The sequence below is a fragment of the Emys orbicularis genome, chromosome 7, assembly GCF_028017835.1.
Source record: "Emys orbicularis isolate rEmyOrb1 chromosome 7, rEmyOrb1.hap1, whole genome shotgun sequence".
NCBI classification, from domain to species: domain Eukaryota; kingdom Metazoa; phylum Chordata; order Testudines; family Emydidae; genus Emys; species Emys orbicularis.
Window position 1 is genome coordinate 78175352 of NC_088689.1, and position 22272 is coordinate 78197623.

At 44.1% G+C, this 22272-nt stretch overlaps 1 protein-coding gene across 1 annotated transcript in view; it reads right to left on the reverse strand.

The window, feature by feature from the left end:
- Nucleotides 1–22272, reverse strand: part of USP4 (ubiquitin specific peptidase 4) — a 131927-nt gene that overhangs the window by 11959 nt on the left and 97696 nt on the right. Inside the window, exons 14-17 of the mRNA XM_065408657.1 lie at nucleotides 10487–10678; nucleotides 9102–9190; nucleotides 7405–7617; nucleotides 7255–7325 (exon numbers count right to left, since the gene is read on the reverse strand). Of these exons, the coding sequence (XP_065264729.1) occupies nucleotides 7255–7325; nucleotides 7405–7617; nucleotides 9102–9190; nucleotides 10487–10678 (565 nt within the window). The remainder of the gene's footprint in view (nucleotides 1–7254; nucleotides 7326–7404; nucleotides 7618–9101; nucleotides 9191–10486; nucleotides 10679–22272) is intronic.

Sequence of the window (22272 nt, forward strand, 5' to 3'; positions counted from 1 at the left end):
ACCTGTATAAGCTTTATACAGAGTAAAACGGATTTATTTGGGGTTTGGATCCCATTGTGAGCTGGGTATCGGGGTGCTGGAGATAGGTGACTTGCTGAGCAGTTTTTGGTTAAAGTCTGCAGCTTTGGGGGCGTGGACCAGACCTGAGTCTGTGTTGCAACAGGCTAGCATGTCTGGCTTAACAAGGCAGGGTTCTGGAGACCCGAGCTGGCAGGGAAAACAGGCTCAGAGGCAATTTAAGGATCATCACAGATAACTATTCAAACATGAACGCCAGTGCAATGCTGTGGCGAAAAGTATCACAACTATGGTAAGTTTAGTAACTGTTTTTTTCTTTTTCAAGTGATTGCACATGTCCATTCCACTGCCGGTGACTCACAAGCAGTCCCATGTAGAGGTGGGTGCGGAGTCTATTTGAACAGGGATTGGAGGACCACTTGTCCAAATTTAGCACCTCTAGAGTGTTGAGAGATTGCATAGTGAGAGGCAAACAAGTGACATGATGACCCGGTTGCTGCTTTACAAATGTCTAATATGGGCATGTGAGCCAAAAATGCCATAGAGGATGCTTGGGATCTAGTTGAATGACCCAATTCTGTCTCTGGTGGCTTCATGTTACCCAACTGGTAACCAAGGTGAATACAACTCGTATCCATGATGAAACCCTTTGCGTGGAAATCTCACTGCCCTTCATTCTGTGCACAAATGCAACAAAGAATTGAAATGAAGACCTGAAATATTTAGCCCATTCCACATAAAATGCTAATGCTCTTCTAATGTCTAGAGTGTGCAGTCTCTCCTCTCCCTTATTAATGTGAGGCTTTGGGAAAGTCAGCAAGAAAATTGCTTGGTTAATATGAAAAGTGGAGACCACTCTCGTAAGAAAATTTGGATGGGGACGAAGGCAGACATTAGCCACATAAAAAAAGTATAGGAAGGATCTGATATTAACGCTCTCAGCTCCCCTACTCTCCTGGCCGATGTATGGCTACTAAAAATGAAAAGTGCAATAGAGAGCGAATCACTAGTGGTTTGAAGGGGGGACCCATCAGCTTTGTTAAGACTGAATTCAAGTGCCACGGTGAAATAGGACTCTGTACACGTGGAAACAATCTGTCTAAATCCTTTAAAAATCGTATGGCCCTCAGGGTTGAAAAGCCAATATAGCAGCTTGAATAGGGTACACCTGACAAACTGCCAATCATTGATGTTTCAGATACAAAAGAGATAGTCCAGCATATGCTGAATAGAAGCAAGAATAGACGAGACCTCTTTCAGCCTCAACCAGGTGGAAACGCTCTTCCACTTAGCAAGGTAAGTTGTCCTTACTGATGTTTTTCTACTATTCAGCAGTACCTCCTGCACCTCTCTGGAGCTGGACTCCTCTGCTGTTAGCCATGAAGACCCCAGGCTGTCAGATGAAGGGCCTAAAAGTTGCGGTGGAGGAGAGGCCATGACTGAGTGAAACTAGGCCTGTGTGAAGTGTAAGTAATAGTGGGAGACTGATTCAGAGGTCCAAGAGCTATGAAAACCTGTGCTGATAGGGCCATTCCAGGGCGATCAGTATAAGACTGGCCTCGTTGTCTTTGAACTTGCACAGAACTCTGAGCAGAAGAGTGATGGGGGAAGGGGGGCGGGAAGCGTACAGCAGATCCTCTGACCACTGCTGAAGAAAAACATACATCAATTAACCTGGGCTGTGTCCTGCTCTGGAGCAGAACTGGTAACATTTTGTGTTGTCCTCTTTTGCAAACCAATCCACTTGGTGAGTTTCCCAGAGCTGCAGAATGGACCTTGCTACATCTGGGTGAAGGGACCACTTGTGATTGATAAACAACCTGTTCAGTTGATCTGCCAGCGTACTCTGAGCCCCTAGGTGGGTGGCCACTTTCAGAAGTATAGAGTTGCTGATGCAGAAGTCCCAAAGCAGGATTGCTTTCTGACAGGAGCAGGCTCCTCCCTACTTGTTTACATAAAACATGGAGAACATATTGTCCATCAGCACCAATACTTCCCTGCCCCTTATGTGAGGAAGGTACGCCATGAAAGCTAAACAGATAGCCTGTAGCCCCCTGATGTTTATCTGTAGACAGATCTTGAGGAGACCACAGACGTATCTGCAGGGATCCCGAGTGAATCCCCACCCGGATCTGAGGCATCCGTGACTAGGGTAAGAGATTGTCAAGGTGGGACAAAAGGAACTCCATTGTGGACATTGATCGGGTCTATCCGCTTGGTACACAGATTAACGTCTATGTGGTGCCTTCTTGGAGGATACACCTCTGCTACCCAAGCCCTGAGGGCGTCCGAGACATAGTTTGGTGTACTGCACTGTGTAAGTGTACACTGCCACATTCCCCTGAAGCCTTATACAACTTTTCCCCGTGGTAAACGGATAAGCCTTATGTCCAGAATGAGGCTTCACATTGTAAGAAGCTTTGCCTATGGTGGTAAAGCCAGGTCCTCTCCAATAAATTCTACTTTCTGGACTGGAGACAGGACTGACTTGTCTGAGTTGATCAGGAGGTCTAGTGTGTTGAAGGTGGATTGGTTATGCAAATGCTGGGCACCATCTGTGACCTGGATCAACCAATTATCAGCCAGGGCTCCATGTATTCCCTTACTTGCATGACTACCTTCTGGAAGAATGCTGCTACTGCCTCAAGCACTTTGTAAGAACACATGGGGCAGCCAAGAGATTGAAGGGGAGAACTGTGAACTGAGAATGGCTGGGGATTGACTGGCTGTGTATGGGATTCTTCCTTCCTAAGTGCAGCACTCTGCACTTGTCCTTGTTGAACCTCATCAGATTTATTTTGGCCCAATCCTCCAATTTGTCTAGGTCACTCTGGACCCTATCCCTGCCCTCCAGCAAATCTACCTCTCCCCCGAGCTTAGTGTCATCTGCGAACTTGCTGAGGGTACAATCCATCCCATCATCCAGATCATTAATGAAGATGTTTAACAAAACCGGCCCCAGGACCGACCCCGGGGGTACTCTGCTTGATATCGGCTGCCAATTAGACATCGAGCCGTTGATCACTACCCATTGAGCCTGACAATCTAGCCAGCTTTCTATCCACCTTATAGTCCATTCATCCAATCCATACTACTTTAACTTGCGCGCAAGAATCCTGTGGAAGACCGTATCAAAAGCTTTGCTAATGTCAAGATATATCACGTCCACTGCTTTCCCCATATCCACAGAGCCAGTTCTCTCATCATAGAAGGCAATCAGGTTGGTCAGGCATGACTTGCCCTTGGTGAATCTATGCTGACTGTTCCTGATCACCTTCCTCTCCCCTCCAAATGGTTTCCTTGAGAACCTGCTCCATGATTTTTCTGTAGTTCCTGTGTTCCCCTTCTTCCCTTTTTTAAAGATGGGCACTATATTTGCCTTTTTCCAATCGTCCGGGACTTCCCCCGATCACCACGAGTTTTCAAAGATAATGACCAATGGCTCTACAATCACATCAGCCAATTCCCTCAGCACCTTCAGATGCATTAGATCCAGACCCATGGACTTGTGCATGTCCAGCTTTTCTAAATAGTCCTTAATCTGTTTTCACCACTGAGGACTACTCGCCTCCTCCCCATACTGTTTTGCCCAGGACAGCAATGTGGGAGCTGACCTTGTCTGTGAAGACCGAGGCAAAAAAAGCATTGAGCACTTCAGCTTTTTCCACATCATCTGTCACAAGGCTGTCTCCCCTATTCATTAAGGGTCCCACACTTTTCTTGACCTTTTTCTTGTTGCTAACATACTTGTAGAAACCCTTCTTGTTACTCTTCACATCCCTTGCTAGCTGCAACTCCAGTTGTGTTTTGGCCTTCCTGATTATACCCCTGCATGCTCGAGCAATATTTTTATACTCCTCCCTAGTCATCTGTCCAAGTTTCCACTTCTTGTAAGCTTCCTTTTTGTGTTTAAGCTCACCGAAGATTTCAGTGTTAAGTGTTAAGCCTGCCATATTTGCTATTTTTTCTGCACATCGGGATTGTTTGTTCCTGCGCCCTCAATAAGGCTTCTTTAAAATACAGACAGCTTGGTAAAGTTGTAAAATACAGCCAGCTTGGTAAAGTGTGATACCATAAAACATCATGGTAAAGTGCATGTAGCAACATTATAGGTAAAGTTATGAACCTAAGCTGAAATCATGACTGAAGTATGTTTGCCAGGTAAGTCCGGAGAGTGGTTAAACCAGTGTCTCAAAGACCAAGGGCAAGCGCACACTGCAGCCAGGTGTCAACAAAGTAGATGGGCCATTACCTACGAAGTGGTCATTCTTCGGCCAGAAAGCGGGGTAGGGAAAAAGATCTGCATCTTAGCAAACAGAAAGCATGGAGTTTCCTTCCTCCAGCAGACTGCCAGTCTCCTGGTTCTCAGCTGGAAATACTGTACTTTTCAAAGAGGGAATAAAACATACATACATACATACATATATAATAAATAAATAAAAGAGGGGCAAATCCCAAGACACCTCTCTCTCTCCCAGTCTGTCTCTGGCATTGCACTGAAGACGACAAAGAAAAACAGCCACTGGACATTGGGAGAAAGGGCGCCTGACCTAAAGAGTTTGGTCAGTAATGCAGCTGGAACCATATGATGAGAAACTTTGCTTTGAATCTGATAGAGTTTAAGTAAGCACTAGAAAGTGCTAGCTTTGCTATCATTTTTTTAAAACTATTTCTGACTTTTATCCCTCATTACTTGTACTCACTTAAAATCGCTCTCTTTCTAGTTAATAAATTTGTTTTATTGTTTCATCTAATACACTGTGTAAATTGAAGTGTCTTATCAGATAAGCTGGTGTACATTATACCCTTAAGGGAATAACAAACAGTATTTCTGGACATTGTCGGAGAGGGCTGGACACTGCAGAACATACATTTCTGGGGAAAGTTTGGGATTGGAAGTGTGTTGAGGTCACCGTGCAGTAATAATCAAGGCTGTTGAGAGCCCAGGTGTGGCTGGCAGGCTGCAGTTCACACAAGCATCTGGGAGTGACCGGCAGACTGGTGGCTATTTTAAAGCATTCCACATTGGAGGTTACAGCAAGGCATTGCAAAGGCACCCCAGGTTACAGGGCAGGGGTGACACAGCCACTCCCTGGTCTGGATTGCACCCTGATATGCCACAGCGGTATCGATGCTCCTGACACCAGTAGATGAAGCCAGCTGAGGTGGCTGCAGGGATGCTACTGATTGGGCAGGAAGCCCCACAGGTTCCAAAAGGTCCACCAGTAAGGGCCCAGTCCCCAACTATGCATAGTCCTGAGGTCCCTCCTATAAGCATCTTGCTGGTACTGAGGCAGAAACCACACAGGGCAGCGACACATCCCTCCTGATGGGACCAGCTACGATACATAGGATCCCACTTCAGAGTCTGATGAGGAAGAAACCTCTTCTTGTGGTCATGGCTGTACCCATTGGTAGCAGTGAAGAAGGCTCAGAATCTGAAGAAAGGGGAGCTGGGGAGATCATCTGTGGCTTTTCCTTGGATGGTACAGCCCTAACTGGTACCCTGATGGCACAATCAGATGGAATTGCTTGGTGCAGGGGTGAAGGCACTGGAGGCAGTAGCTTGGGGGCCTGGAGAGGCTTTTGAACTGCTGGTGATGGCGACACAGATTTAACAACCCTCTCGTAGCCTCAAATGCCTTAGGGGTAGACAGTACCAGGAAGACATACTGTGGTGCAAGGAGATGCCGACTAAGGTGCTTCGGGAGTCGGTCTCAACAGGCCTGCACTGAGCTCTGACGTCAACAAACTTCCCTGTTTAGAGGTATGCTTTGGTGAGTGCTTCCTCTTTGAATGCCCTCCCGAGTCTTTAGAAGAACTCATCCTCTTTACATCTGTCGACATGCCTCGTATCAACTCCAATTTCTGATGCCTCTGTTACTAGCGATGCTGATCTGTCTCTTGGTACCGGTTGCCCAGTGGTGAGCTGCTCCTGACCAACGCCAAGGTGCTCGGTACCCAGACTGAGGCAGATGGCTCAGATGAAGGACACAGTGCCAGTTCCATCAGGAGACATTTTAAGCTGGCTGCCCTATCTTTTTTTAGAATGAGGCTTAATGCCCTTACAAATGCCACACCTGTCACTCACATGAACTTAAGGCAGCTGGGGTGAGGGTCACTATTAGGCATTGCCTTGCTGCTAGAGTGTCAGGGCTTGAAACCCAAAGAGCATGGCATATCTTCGGTACTGGGGCCGGTACCCAAACTGGGTGCCAGAACCACACGAAGTAACAAAAACAATTCTTTTCTGTACTGACTATAGAGGGGTACTATTTACAGGTACTGAGTAGAGACTTGCAGAAGCAAGACCAGGGAACTCCAACAACTGTCACAAGGGGTAGGAAGGAACTAAAGGGGGTCAGGGCAGTTCATCCCTTTATGCCTGCATAGTGTAGGTGCTCAGGTCACCTCAACGGGTAACACTAACAGCTGAAACTCTCTTACACCTGTACACTGGAGCACACAAACAGTGGAATGGGTATTTGCAATCACTTGAAGAACTGGCGTTTACCTGTATTGCCTCCCAGGATACTCTTGGATCCGAAATGTGGTTAATCTGCAGGGGCAGCATGTGACTGCATATGTACATGCCTGTCTGTTGTAAATGAGGGTAGGTTTGTGTCAGTTTTCTCCCTCCCTACATGCACACTGCAATCAAAATCTCACTTTAACAGGTCTGCGGACCCTAGCATGAGAAAGTAGAAACATTTCCCCATGCTTACCTGAAAGTTTCCTTTCTCTCAGCAGTAAGGTCCATAGATCCAGACCAGACACAGAGCAGATCATTCTTAATTACAAACTGGGATCCCAATTCAAGATTTAAGTCACTAAGAAATTTTGAAGTTCCTGTTAAGCTCTGCAGAACATAACTGTAATATCTTTCAAGTGTTCTGGAAGTGAATTCTGAACTAGTCTATTGACCATACAACTATCCTTTGCGGAGCAAGTTCTCAAACTGGCTAGGTTTTCAGGGCTGGGGCAAATCCCACTGCCAGGGACTGACAACTCTGGTTCTGCCTCCTTTGGCGGAAGTAGGCGGAGGGCCCACTGGAATGGATCTGTAGACCTTATTATTAGAAGTTTTCAGGCAAACGGATACATTTCCCCCTTCCATACTGAACTCTCTGATTCCTAGGAGGGGGGCTGATCTTGCATTCTGTATCAGCATCTCTGCATTTGCTTAGCTCCAACTAGAGATCACATCAACAACCTTTAAAGAAGCAAACTACTGACCTGTGACTCTTGTTCATCAAACAGCAGCTTCCGAGTGTCTGGATCCAAGTCAATAGCAAGGGTGGCATAGGCTGCAGGACAGAAAAATGAGTCAGGGTTGCTGTCAGCATGCTACTGAAGGGAGAGCTAAGAGTTACAGAGGATACTTACAGTTCAGTTTTAGAAGTTTTCCCTCTGTTGTAATTGAGTTTATCTCAGAGGTCCCATAGGAATTCACAAGGCTAAAGGTGAACAAATGCTTCTTGTGATGCTGCCCTTCCTTCCCCAGCAAATCATGTGCACAGCCCTCTGACTGGCAGGAATCTGTTTCTGAGGCTTTTTCCCTGCCCTCCTCATCTCCATCTTGATGTTCCATCTCTTCAACTGGCGAAAATTAAAAACAACAAGCACAATATTGCATGCTCTGTAGCCTTTATAGAGACACAAGTACCTCACTGAGAACCATGCTGTGTGAGCTCGTTAGGAGAGGCACACTGCTTACATGACACACAAATGCCAGTAAAGATGTGGCAGAAGCTGCTTTACAACAAACTAACTAAAAACAGTAGATTCACACTTTAAAGAAGAAATTTGCATTTGCTAATCAGTTGCACCTGAAAGGCGTTTTTTTCCTGTCAAGGGATCTAGGTAATACAACCTGGGTTTTACCATCTCAGATTCCGAGACTCTAAAGGGGACCATTGTGATCACATAGTCTCTTACCGCCTGTATTACACAGGCACGGGGACTTCCCTGAATTAATTCCTGTTTGAACTAGAGCAGAACTTTAGAAAAACATCCAATCTAGATTTGAAAGTTGCCAATGATTGAAAATCTCACAGGTAGGTCATTGCAACCTCCACAGCCCCATCCCCTTTCAAATCCATTCAAAATCCATTCAAAATGCTGGGGCTAATTCTCTGCCTGACACATAATTCAGACCACATCAGTCCCCATGAATCTGTTCTTTGGGGAGAAGTTGCGTGGAAGAAAGAACAATGGATGCTGGTTGGAGAAGAGGGAAAGCCATGATCAAGAGTGGGATCATTAGTGCACTGAAGGGGACAGAGGGGCTAATTTGTGAAGGGTCCTGAAGGTAAGGACAAAACAGGTATTTTGTTCCTGTGAAGAACACTAGGTGGACACTGGGCTACAAGTCATGCCAGTTAGCACAGCTGACAGTATGCTCCAGCAATGTCCCAACAGAGGAGTGGCAGGGGTTCAGTGGGGTCTGTCCTTTCAGCAGAGAGAGATAGGTAGGTCCAATGGAGGTAGCTCCCTTTCTCTAAAGCAAGGCAGCATGTCTCTTGTTTTAAGTTCTTCCATATCCCCAGTTCCCACAGCTACTCTCATGGCAGCACAGCAGGATCCTCTTGTGGCAGCGTCTCCACAGAAGTGCAAATGTGCAACAGGCTGCAGGGCTCTGCCCAGGCATGAGCCCCTGTAGCTTTAGACTGCAGGACTCTGGGCACCCTTTCACTTGATTACACCACAGTGCCCTCACAAGACCCCTCCGTTTCCCTCCTGCTGCTCAGCCACCTGCTCTAATGCCACTAGAACATTTGATAGAGATCAGGGACAGGAGACTACTAGTGTAGCAGAAGACTAATGCACTACACCTGGTTCTTCAAATACACAAACTGCACTGTGTAAACCAGAGGAGTTTGAGATTTTGTGGGCCATTGTCACACATGCAGATAAGAAGCCCTCTCCAATAATGTGATTCAATCACAGTGTAGAACCAAACATTTCATTAAAGTCCACAATCCACAACAATAATGCAATAAAGCAGAAAATTAAAGGCTGACAGAGGTAGGTCTGAATGACCTTCTAGCAAAGCTTCTCCAATCCAAATGATTACATTTTACCTTCGCAGCCACGACTGGAGCCATTGCAGATCCCACTGTCCAGGCATACACTAGAATATTCTTTTGTCAGAGGGAATTTAATGTAGTGGCTAAACAAAGAAAATGGATTCTTGTTAGGACATTCATGTTGGTGCCCCAATGCCAGAATGCCTGGGTCCCCTACATCAGTGGTTCTCAACCAGGGGTATGTGTGCCCCTGGGGGTTCGCAGAGGTCTTCCAGGGGGTACATCTAGATATTTGCCTAATTTTACAAAAGGCTACATAAAAAGCAGTAGCGAAGTCAGTACAAACTAAAATTTCACACAGACGACTTGAATACAATGCTCTATATACTAGACACTGAAATGTAAGTGCAGTATTTATATTCCAATTGAGTTATTTGATAATTATATGGTAATAATGAAAATGTAAGCAATGTTTCAGTACTAGTGTGCTGTGACACTTTTGTATTTTTATGTCTGGTTTTATAAACAAGTAGTTTTTAAGTGAGGTGTAACTTGGGGTACACAAGACAAATCAGACTCCTGAAAGGGGTGCAGTCATCTGGAAAGGTTGAGAGCCACTGCTGTACATCAATTAAAGACAATGAACAAGCCTGAGTGGCCACAGAACCAAATCAAAACAAACCACCATGTACAGCAGCCCTGGCTTCAACAGGAGCAAACTCAGGTTAACAGTGTTTTTGAAAATCCCACCCAAAAGCCTTTACAGTTTTATCTCTGCAACTGGATGATAGTAAAGGGAATATCATTATAACATGCGCCAATTGCCAGTATATCTGAACATTTTAATGGGGGCCGCTGTATGTGTACACACACACACACACACACACACACACACGGTTATTTTTCTTCCTTCCTTTCCTCTGGGGAGGGTGTGGAAGAAGGAAGGTGGGGGTAAGTCTTTCAGTCTCAGCCCCATTTCTTTTGATTTTGGGGTTTTTTACCCTTCTCTTTCATGAAGTCTTTTGGCTTCAGCTGAAGGAGGCAGACATTGTGGCAACATCTTTGTTGAAAGAAAACAACTAGAAAATTCAAGTAGAGGAGCCAGTCAGAGCAGAGAGATTATAGCAATCAATTGGAGTAGAGAGTTGCCTTAATTATCATAAAGTGATCATGCAAGTCCCTTCACTCTGAATGGCTAATGGTGGCCTGTCAGCCAGAGAACAAGGGTTTACATACAGCTTAGTTATTAAGAAATAACCACTGCAGAAATCATGCCCATCAGAGGAAGCATGGTCACCGGGAAAAGCTGTGGAGCTCTGGGCCAGAAACTGGGCAGCCTCCTGCCCTCAGAGGGGTTGAGACAGACTCACTACAGTATAACTGCATGAGCGACTACTAGAATTTTGTATAAACATCCGCACTACCATGCCTGTACTTACCCAATCTGTTCCAAAACAACATTGTACAAGTGATCCAGAGTGAGCTTGTGTTTGGGCACAGAGATTAGCAGTGGCTGCCCACAAAGAACAGACCCCGAAGAAGTGCTGGACTGTCTTATTCTCTTTTCTCTGAAGTATACAGAAAGAGTGATGCACTCAGCGCCATCCTCGCTTGACTTGCAAACTTCATATCTGTTTGAAAGAAAGAAATGGGTGAGTTCTACCCCTACAGCACAGTGGGCAGAAGCAATACTAATTAACTCTAGCAAGGGTTCTACAAAAGATTCACACTTGTTAAGGACAAGAGGGGTTCTCAAACTTTTGCCATGTTATGGACCACACCTTACCAGAGAGATTCTCTCATGGACCCCTCCCAGGCACTGAGGATTGTGCTGACCGATATCCCTGCCCCTTTGCCCAGAGCCCAGCTCATCACTGCTGTCTCCCTTGCCTCCCGCAGAACACTGCTGTGGTGACTACAGATACTGTTTATGTTAAAATGCACCATTAGGAAAATACGTCTCTAGTGTGATAAAAGTTTTGCCCCTTTTGAAAAAAGTTAACCACACCATCTCCTTCATCTAGCCACATAACAAACAGCATATATTCCTTGACAAATCCTTCTTGTTGCCCCCTCGCCCCCACACAAAAAAATCAACATTTACCTCAGCCATATCCAAACTGAGCCTCAGAAGGCCAGCCCTCTTCCAGACTTCAATCTCATACAGACCTTGGGTCCTTTGTTCAACTGCACAAGCATTTTCAGAAGTAATGGGGACACAGAGCTAAGCATCATACTCAAACTAAAGCACTGCAACCCATATCACTTTAATAACCATCCCAGCACACTTCTATACCAGAGGGGCAACAAACTGTAACTTTACAGTACTTTGCAATAAAGAGCCTTAAAAACAACTGCCCAAAACTACCCGCTGGAATAAATGAGTAGAGCCACTCAGGAGCAGCTCCACCTGCTCCTACTAGGAACCACAGACATGTCAGCAATACTTATATCCCATGATGTTAAAGGCAGCTGATAGAGCTGTAAGAATCAGCATTTGCCACTTCTTGAGTTTTTGCAGTGATGGTCCCTTCTAAAGAATTTCATGAACTGGACAGTACCAAGTGTTGTGCCTATATTTTAAAGAGGCACTAAGGATCATGTGGGGAATTAAATGCCAGAACACCTTCCTTCTGGTACCTAGTAATTTGGTCTAAATGATAATTTAAAAATAGAATACGACACTAGGAAGAGCACACTATGACAGGGTATAATCAGCAAAGTTTCTGCAAAGGAAAATCAAGTCTCACTAATCTATTAGTTAATAAACAAGTGGATACAGGCAAACAATTCATTGAGACTTTCAAAAGGTCTTTCGCAAAGTCCCTCACAAAAGCTACTAAAGAAACTAAATAGTCATGATGAAAAAGGCAAAATATCATTTATGGGTCAAAAACTGTCTAAGAAAAGGAAAACAGAATAAGAATAAATGGCCAGTTTACATCCTGGCAAAGGCTAATACTGGGTGCCACAAGGTAGCATACCCATGTTTAATATATTTATTAGTTAACAATCTGGAAAAAAGGGGGAAGCATCAAAGTAGCAAAATTTGCACATGACAAACTTATTTAGTGTAGTCAAGAACAAAGGAACGTTAGGACTTTTAGAGGTACCCAGCATAGTTCGGTGAAGACAAGATGATGTCAGTACATACTCAGTTTTGACAAATGCAATACACACACACTAGAGAGAATAATATGAATTGTTCATACATCTTAAAAGGTTCTAAATTAACTACATCAACCCACTGTGTCACTGTAGACAGCTCAATGTGCAGCAATGGCTAAAAACCCCAAGTGTTTTATGGAATGGAATAAAGAATAATAAGGAAAATAGCATTATTGTATCTCACAAAGGATACTGCAGAATTAGAGGGGGCAGAGAAGGGTAATGAGACTGACTGGAGCCCAAATAAAGTCTCCTATGAAGAGATTGCAAAGACCAGGATTGTTACCCTATAGGAGGATACAATAAAAGTAAACAAAATAATGCGTGATCTAGAGAGGAAGGTTGGGAGCTTTTATTCACCCTCTCTCATGATACCTGAGCAAGGGAACAATCAGTGAAATTGAAAAGTGGCAAATTCAAAACTAATCACAGGAAGGGGGAGGGATACCTCAGTGCTTTGAGCATTGGCCTGCTAAACCCAGGGTTGTGAGTTCAATCCTTGAGGGAGCCATTTAGGGATTTGGGGCAAAAATCTGTCTGGGGATTGGTCCTGCTTTGAGCAAGGTTGGACTAGATGACCTCCTGAGGTCCCTTCCAACCCTGATATTCTATGCTTCTAAGCACAATGAACAATTAGCCTGTGGAACTCATCATCAAAGGATACTATGGAGGCCAAGAGCTTGACAAAATTAAAAAAGATTAGACATTTATTACAGTAACAAGAATATCCACAGTTGTTATAGTAAATATTTAACATACAGATTAGTTTTGGAAAGGATCTAAAACCTCATTTCAGGACATGAGTCAATTGCTAAGTGAGAAGGTTAGGAAAAACTTGCCAGAACTGCCTACTGCAGAGTTTCTCACACCTTCCTTAGAAACATCTGGTATAAGCTACTGCTAGAGAAAGACACTGGACTAGCTGGATCACTGACTGGTCTGATCCAGACTGACAATTGCTATGTCCTTATTCATGATACTAGGTCAGAAGCTTCTGCAGCCAAATCAATGTTTTAGAAACCAGGAACATTTTGGAATAAAAATCACAGCATGTGGTAAGACAAAGAAAGCAGAATAAAGTGGTTCATGATATGGCAAACACATATTTTATAAAAATGTGCACCTTTGTGTAAGTTAAAGGTGAGCTGCAAATCAATTCGGCAAAGTTGCATCAACTTTAATGATAAAATATACTGAATGCCCCTATTAGCCAGGCTACAAGAACGGGGGTATTCAGAATATTAATCACCTGAAAAAGCTTTCATTTTAGGTCCCATGATCTAAGAAGAAATTTAAATTAAACAAAAAAAACCCTAAACCAAAAACAATAAAACTTTGCAAAACTGTGCACTGTACTTTTTAAAAAGTCACTTACCTGACCCCTTGTAGGCCGGCTCCATGCTCCAGCAGGATCCCTGGGTGATGTGACATCACCAGCATGGTACATGCTGGGGCGTTACATCGGAGCGGGAGCCGGAAGCCCTAGTGGGGCTGGACATCATGGAACCTATGAAAAAAAGATAGTAAGTGTTCTGGTTATGTACTGAATGCCCTCTTCTGTTTAGCCTGGAGAATGAGGGCATTCAGCACAAACACCTGATGGCATTTTGTCAGATTGATTTGCAGACCACCTTTACATACAGTCACATTCTGATGACATGCCACAGAGATCTCACTATTCTTTCAGCAGGAATAACATTCCTCCAGAGAACAATTTACAGTGCTATGGGAAGTGGAAATACTCCCATAGGGCAACACTTTGGCCACAAGGCCCTTGTGTGCATTTCCAAGGGCCTTATGAGAAGTTGTTTTATTTAAACCCACACCCCTTGCTTCAAAAAGCACCTCCTCCTCTACAGTTTATATGCTCCAACTGTCAGTTACTATACCATTGGTTTGTATGAACTGTCTCAATTATATATTGAAACGTATTGTCATAAGGGGGAGAGTGTATGAGTAGGGAGACCTGTGAAAGAAGCTACTTTCAGAGAATTCCAGTGCCACTCTTTCCCTTCCCTCACAAAATTGACCTGCAAAGGAAAACAATGCACTTGTACCTTCTTTCTGCTTTAAGGTGGATACAGAAGACTAATGTTGCGTTTGGTTTTGTTTTAAGCTAGAAGCTTCTTTTTTAAAACATAAGATATTTAGATCTCGCCTGTCCTGGAAGGCTCTATTGTTACTAGAGAAGTAGTGAAACAACGACATCATAAGAATCAAGCAACTGGAAGCTGAACAACTGAGAGGAAAAAGGCTTTTAGTCCATCTGCCCAAAATTCTAGTTTGTTTTTGTTAAGGCCTATTTAATTTAAACTCCAAATGAAGTCTTGGGAGAAAAGATGCTTTTGTTAAAGATTCAACATCCCCAGAAGTTCAATTAAGGTTTGAGAATTCACAATGTACATCTCTTGAGATGTCCCAGAAGTCCTCCAAGAAATCCATGAAACACCAGAGTTGATATTCCAGATATTACCTTCCCCAAAAACCCTCGAAACAAAACAAAGCTTTTCAGATTTTCCTTAGCCATAATAAAGGGACCAAGAAAAAAAAAAAAAAGACTCAAATCCAGTATTTTAAAAACACTTTCCAGAGCATCTTTCAAAACCAATTGGGATTAAAACGTCGGCACTAACACAAGACATCCTTTGTTAAAGTTATGTGGAAAAAGAAGTGTAGTGCCCTCTAGCCTCTACGTCCATGAGCCTCTGAATGCTCTCCCTGCCAAGTGCCTGTTTGGCAATGTATCTGTACATAAGGCAGCCCTGTGTACAGCGAGACCTGTTCCAATGCTTGCTGATGCTGGGGTCAAAGCCCTCATCTGACACTTAAGGGATCCTGCTGACAAAAGCAACAGAATGAAAGTCATAACTGTACTGTCACGCTCTGCTTTTCACTGAAGGGAGGTGTGACATCCCCAGGGTACAATCTGAACTGTGAAATCACTGTGACCCCGTAACTCTCTAGCTCAGGACACCTCTTACACTGCTCTGTGAGTGAAAGGCAGCCCCTTCCAGGCTTTTCTCTCACACAGCCATCAGCATATAAAGGCACATCCAGCAAAGTTACATGAATGCTCTCCCAGCCACTCGTGAACTCTATACAGGGAGACACTCCCATTAACTAGTCCACCACTCCATCAAAAGGTAATGGATATGCAACAGCCTTTGTTAACCTGAGTAGAGATTCCCCCAAATACTTCAGTCAAAGCACACTGGTTTAAATAAAATATTAAAACAAGTTTATTAACTATAAAAAGATAGATTTTAAGTGATTATAACTGGTAAAGGCATAAAAGTCAGAATTGGTTACAAAAGGAAATAAAATAACATTGCAATCTAATTCCTAAACATAACCAAGGATATTCAACAGGCTTTTTCCTTCCAATTGGGACCACCCCTCCCAGTTCAATGATGCTACCTTTCAAATGCTCTTGCTACCATGAGGAGAGATAGGGAAGGAGAGGTAATGAAGAAGCCATTGTCTCTTATTTTATACCCTCCTACTCTCCTTAAGGAATACCCTCCTGCTGGGGTGCAGACATTCAGTCTGTGGTATACGTGAGATGTGAAGTGTATTGCAAATTTCTTGCTTATACCGTCTGCATATGTGCTGTTTGGAGAACAACATGTAAGGCCTCAGTTTACAGTCCTCTGGTATCTCTAAGGAGCTAGTCTGTGGGCATTTTCCAGGACTCTCAATATGTTTCAGTAACAAACATATAGCAAAATCTCATAACTCCATATACAACCTTAATGCACAAATTTTTATAGGACAATGATGTTCAGCAAATTATGACTTTTCAAATGTCGTCTCATGAGGCATGCTTTGTACAAAGTATAAAAGGGGTGAATATGAGGTTACAGGGTGTCACTTGGGTACAGGGTGTCACAGGAGGCTGTTCTATGTTTCCTATAGTTTCCTTCCGTCTGCCAAATGAACACTCGGTGCTAATTAACAACATTTATTGAATTCAAAACTCCAGAATCATAAAACTCAAGCCCACCAAGAGTGATTCTGTTCTCCTATCTTCAGACCTAACTTAACTTGCTTTATTGATTCTCTCATCAAAACAATGCTGGGTGGATGTTACAAAGAACTGACCATTTAGGAGGGGAAATGTTCCCTTTTTGGAACCCCTTCATGAAGCAGTACTGGTATAAGAAGAAACAAAAAAGCTGCCAGGCCAGGTTTTCTAAGGACCCTAGAACTCCATACCGCTTGAGCGATGAACTTTGGATTACATAAAACAAATGCATACATGTGGTCCTTGATTTCAGTGTTCAGGAGGATAATTCTCACGGGGTTGCCCAGGGTCTCATATCCACCACAACAGCCCTGTGATTATTCCTGGTGTTCTCAGATATCAACCATATTCACAGGCACAATTAGTAACATTAAATATATTTTGTTTCTGGCAGTGCCCACAATGCAATAGGCACTTTCCAGATGCTATGAAAGGATTGTCCCTTCCTGAAGGGCTCACAATCTAAATAACAGATTTGATCTGTCGCGTGAGACTACAGACACAGCTGTGTGAAAGTTATACCTCCTTCAGGCTCAGATTAGAGCCACCCTCTCCTCCTCTCCACACCAACAGAATTTCAGGGGCCACAGATGAATGGAGCCTGAAGGACTCCAGACTCTTCGAGAATTACACCCCTCAACCAATGAAGTCAATGGGAACTGCTGGGCAGCTGGCACTTTCAAAGTCGGGCCATTTATTTAGGGTTTTAAATATGGATCTGGGGGCCTATATTTAGGGCATCCATTTTGGAAAATCTTGGACTGATTAATTCTCAATAATGTCTGGGAGACCTGCTGCAAACGAGTGAGTAAGCAAACAACAAAGCAAGTATAATACAACTTATCAGATGAAACTTGCACAGCTGGCTCCACTCCCAGCTCTGCACACTAAGGCACAGACCTCAATATTGGTGCAAAAAAGGTTAACAACAACATTGTAATTCACTATAATTTTAGGTTATTACAAACTCACCTTTGCCTTTACTGAATTTTAGGAGGTATTTACAATTCTTTTCCATATACAAAATACTTTGAGATCAACAGCTTATGTATTTAAGTCTTCAATTGTCTGTTTTATTAAAAGAAGTGTTCATGCTAATTAAACAAATTCCTAGAAAAACTTTCTTCCAGTAAGTGACAGGCCCAAAAAGCTTCAAGGAGTTTACCTCTTTCTTGCTCACCTCCAGGTCCAATTACAGACTATGAAATGCAGGTTCTCTAAGATGTGTGGTCCCTATCTGTATTGTATGCACACCATACACCTGAGTCTGGAAATTTTTAGAAAGCAGTGTCCAATGGTCTGCACATGTGCAATTTTTCTCCTCATGCTCCAAACAAAGAGTATAAAGGCCAGTATGGACTGATGCCTCTCCAGTTCCTTTCCTTACTATGAATCTGGCTATGATCCACAGCAGAGGGGCGGGGGGCAGGTAGAGGAATACAGATTGGGACCACACATCTCAAAGAACTTCCAGTTACAGGTAAGTAACCACCATTTCTTCTTCGAATCATGGTCCCTATGTGTATTCCACATGAGAGATTAGTAAGCAGCAGTCAACAGGAAGTGTGTGTGAGGATGCAAATGTTATGGCTGTCTGTAATACCGTTGTCCCCACAGCTGTATCTGTATTAGAAGACTGGACCAAAGCGTAGTGTCTTGTGAAGTTGGGTAAGGAGCTCCAGCTAGCTGCCCTCCGTATATCTAGTAAAGGTATGTCTTGCAAAGATACCACAGAGGTTGCTTGCACTCTGGTGAAGTGGTCTTTCACTGTCTCTGGGCAAGGTGGGGATATGAGCAGGATGATGCAGCCTGAGATCCATTTAGAATCTCTTCGCTTATAGAGCTTGATCTCTCAATCTCTGCTATGGAAATAAAGTCTAGGTTTCTTTCTAATTACTTTTGTTCTCTGTAGATAAATGGCCTGTGCCCACTGGACATCTAAGGGGAGGGATAGCTCAGTGGTTTGAGCATTGGCTTGCTAAACCCAGGTTTGTGAGTTCAATCCTTGAGGGAGCCATTTAGGGATCTGGGGCAAAAATCTGTCTGGGGATTGGTCCTGCTTTGAGCAGGGGGTTGGACTAGATGACCTCCTGAGGTCCCTTCCAACCCTGATATTCTATGATTCTAAGGAGTGAAGTCTCCTCTCTCATCAGGGGTATGCAGTTTTGGAAAAAATACTAGTAAGTGGACAGGTTGATTCATATGAAACTCCCAAATTACTTTAGGAGTGAATTTTGGATGGAAGCAAAGAGAGACATTCTCTTTATGAAAAATGGTACACAGCTGATCTGCTATGAGCACTCCCAGCTCATTCAGCCTTCTGGCTGATTTGATAGCAACTAGAAAGGCAACTTTCATTGAGAGATCAAACAGAGCAGATGGCTAATGGTTTGAAAGGAGGTTTGATGAGAAGTGAAAGAGCGAGGTTGAGGTCCCATGGAGGTGTTGGCTACTCCACCAGTTGAAAAGATCTAAGAAGTCCGTTAAAGAATCTAGTTGTTGTAGGATGAGTGAAGATAGTGTGATCCTTGATAGGTGCTGATTGCTGCCCAATGGACCTGTAGGGAACTGACAGAAAACCCAATGTCTTAATGGTGAGTAGGTAATTGAGGATAGCTGGGATCCCAGCAGATTCTGGAGATGACTGGTGTTATCATGATCAAGAGAAGAAATGCTTCCATTTGGCTGAATAATATTTCCTGGTAGAATCCTTCCTGCTATGGTTGAGGATGGACTGAACCACTACTGAACATGTGCGCTCTACCTCTGATGTCTATCCAAATACCAGGTCTTGAGTTGTAGTGGCACTGGGTTGGGATGCTTGATTGAAAAGCAGACTTTGACTCCCTCAGGGAACTGATGGGCAGGATCCCCTGGGAGGCTAATACGAGGGGGAAAGGAGTCCAGGAGAGCTGGCTGTATTTTAAAGAATACTTATTGAGGTTGCAGGAACAAACCATCCTGATGTGTAGAAAGAATAGTAAACATGGCAGGTGACCAGCTTGGCTTAACAGTGAAATCCTTGCTGATCTTAAACACAAAAAAGAAACTTACAAGAAGTGGAAGATTGGACAAATGACCAGGGAGGAGTATAAAAATATTGCTCAGGAATGCAAGAGTGAAATCAGGAAGGCCAAATCACACTTGGAGTTGCAGCTAGCAAGATTCACCAAGGGCAAGTCATTCTTGACTAACCTAACTGCCTTCTATGACAAGATAACTGCCTCTGTGGATGAGGGGAAAGCAGTGGACATGTTATTCGTTGACTTTAGCAAAGCTTTTGATACAGTCTCCCACAGTATTCTTGCCAGCAAGTTAAAGAAGTATGGGCTGGATGAATGGACTATAAGGTGGATAGAAAGCTGGCTAGATCATCGGGCTCAACGGGTAGTGATCACTGGCTCCATGTCTAGTTGGCAAACGGTATCAAGCGGAGTGCCCCAAGGGTTGGTCCTGGGGCCGGTTTTGTTCAATATCTTCATTGATGATCTGGAGGATGGCGTGGATTGCACCCTCAGCAAGTTTGCAGATGACACTAAACTGGGAGGAGTGGTAGATACTCTGGAGGGTAGGGATAGGATACAGAGGGACCTAGACAAATTAGAGGATTGGGCCAAAAGAAATCTGATGAGGTTCAACAAGAACAAGTGCAGAGTCCTGCACTTAGGACGGAAGAATCCCATGCACTGCTACAGACTAGGGACCACGTGGCTAGGCAGCAGTTCTGCAGAAAAGGACCTAGGGGTTTACAATGGGCGAGAAGCTGGATATGAGTCAAAAGTGTGCCCCTGTTGCCAAGAAGGCTAACAGCATTTTGCACTGTATAAGTAGGAACACTGCCAGTAGATCAAGGGACGTGATCATTCCCCTCTATTCGACATTGGTGAGGCCTCATCTGGAGTACTGTGTCCAGTTTTGGGCCCCACACTACAAGAAGGATGTGGAAAAATTGGAAAGAGTCCAGCGGAGGGCAACAAAAATGATTAGGGGGCTGGAGCACATGACTTATGAGGAGAGACTGAGGGAACTGGGATTATTTAGTCTGCAGAAGAGAAGAATAAGGAGGGATTTGATAGCTGCTTTCAACTACCTGAAAGGGGGTTCCAAAGAGGATGGCTCTAGACTGTTCTCAGTGGTACCAGATGACAGAACAAAGAGTAATGATCTCAACTTGCAGTGGGGGAGGTTTAGGTTGGATATTAGGAAAACTTTTTCACTAGGAAGGTGGTGAAGCACTGGAATGGGTTACCTAGGGAGGTGGTGGAATCACCTTCTTAGAGGTTTTTAAGGTCAGGCTTGACAAAGCCCTGGCTGGGATGATTTAGTTGGGGATTGGTCCTGCTTTGGGCAGGGGGTTGGACTAGATGACCTCCTGAGGTCCCTTCCAACCCTGCTATTCTATGATTCTATGACTGTGCTGCTGTGTTGCATCAGCAAATCCAGAAATGGTCGGAGGTTGATGGGCAGACAGGTTGAAATCTTCATGAGGTCCAAGAACCAGAACTGCCTTGGGCCAAGTTGGGCTCGATGAGGATTACCTGAGCTCTGTCATGATGGATTTTTCACAGGACTTGTGGTATCAGTGGGATGAAAGGGAAGGCATATGTGTCCAGGGTTACTTGAAGGGTGTCGCCCTTCAAGTCTCAGCCCAGAGCCACCCTGGAGCAGTAGAGTGAGTTTTCTGTTCCCTGGTGAGGCAAAGAGATTGCAGGATGGTGTTCCTCCTTGGTTGCAGAGATCATTGAGAATGGAATCATGACTCTCCCATTCGTGGTCTGTTGAAAAAATGTCTGCTGAGAGTCTCTGCTAGGGAGTTGTGCATGTCTGGCTGGTATACTGTGTGACGGGTTAGATCACAGAAACCTCCCCCTTGGGAGCTGCCAACTGACGTGCCAAGACTACTTCTGCCCCTGCTTTCCCTGCCAGCTCGGGACCCCAGCACCCTGTCTTGCTGAGCCAGACATGCCCGTCTGCTCCAACACAGACCCAGGGTCTGAATTACTTGCCCCAAAGCTGCAGACTTAACTGAAAGCAGTTTACAGAAGTGTTCCTGCCTTTAACACTCAGATGCCCAACTCCCAATGGGGTCCAAACCCAAATAAATCCGTTTTACCCTGTATAAAGCTGTTTGCCCGCCCCCCCGGGTATTAATACATATTCTGGGTTAATTAATAAGTAAAAAGTGATTTTATTAAATACAGACAGGAGGATTTAAGTGGTTCCAAGTAGTAACAGACAGAACAAAGTGAACTACCAAGTAAAATAAAATAGAACACGCAAGTCTATGTCTAATACAGTAAGAAACTGAATACAGCTAAGATCCTCACCAGTTTCAGAATGCTTCCTTTTACAGACTAATCTCCTTTTAGTCTGGGTCCAGCAATCACTCACACCCCTTGCAGTCACTGTCCTTTGTTCCAGTTTCTTTCAGGTATCTTTGGGGGCGAAGAGGGCCTCTTTTTAGCCAGCTGAAGACAAAATGGAGGGGTCTCCCCTGGGCTTAAATAGACTCTCTCTTTTGGGTGGAGACCCCCTCCTCTCTCCTATGCAAAGTCCAGCTACAAAATGGAGTTTTGGAGTCACCTGGGCAAGTCACATGTCCATGCATGACTGAGTTCCTTACCAGCCAAGCCATATTCCTGGGAAAGCCCAGATGTGGACTGGTGTCTCCAAGTTCATTGTAGGCTTAAGTGTTTCTTGATTGGGCACTTACTGAGAATAGTTTTTTCTCAGGAAGCTGACCAACTGCTTCACTAAAGCCTACTTAGAATCAAACAAGTATGCAGCCAATATTCATAACTTCAAATACAAAAATGATACATGCATACAAATAGGATCAATAGATTCAGTAGATCATGACCTTTACAGAGATATGTTACATGGCATATGTAGCATAAAACACATACATATACATATATACTGTGACAGACTCAGACCAGTGGGGTACAGGAGTCTGGTAGAGGGCAAATATACTGGTCACTGGATGAGTAGTTTTCTGTTCCCTGAGTGACCAGAGCAGGGGCTGCACTAGAG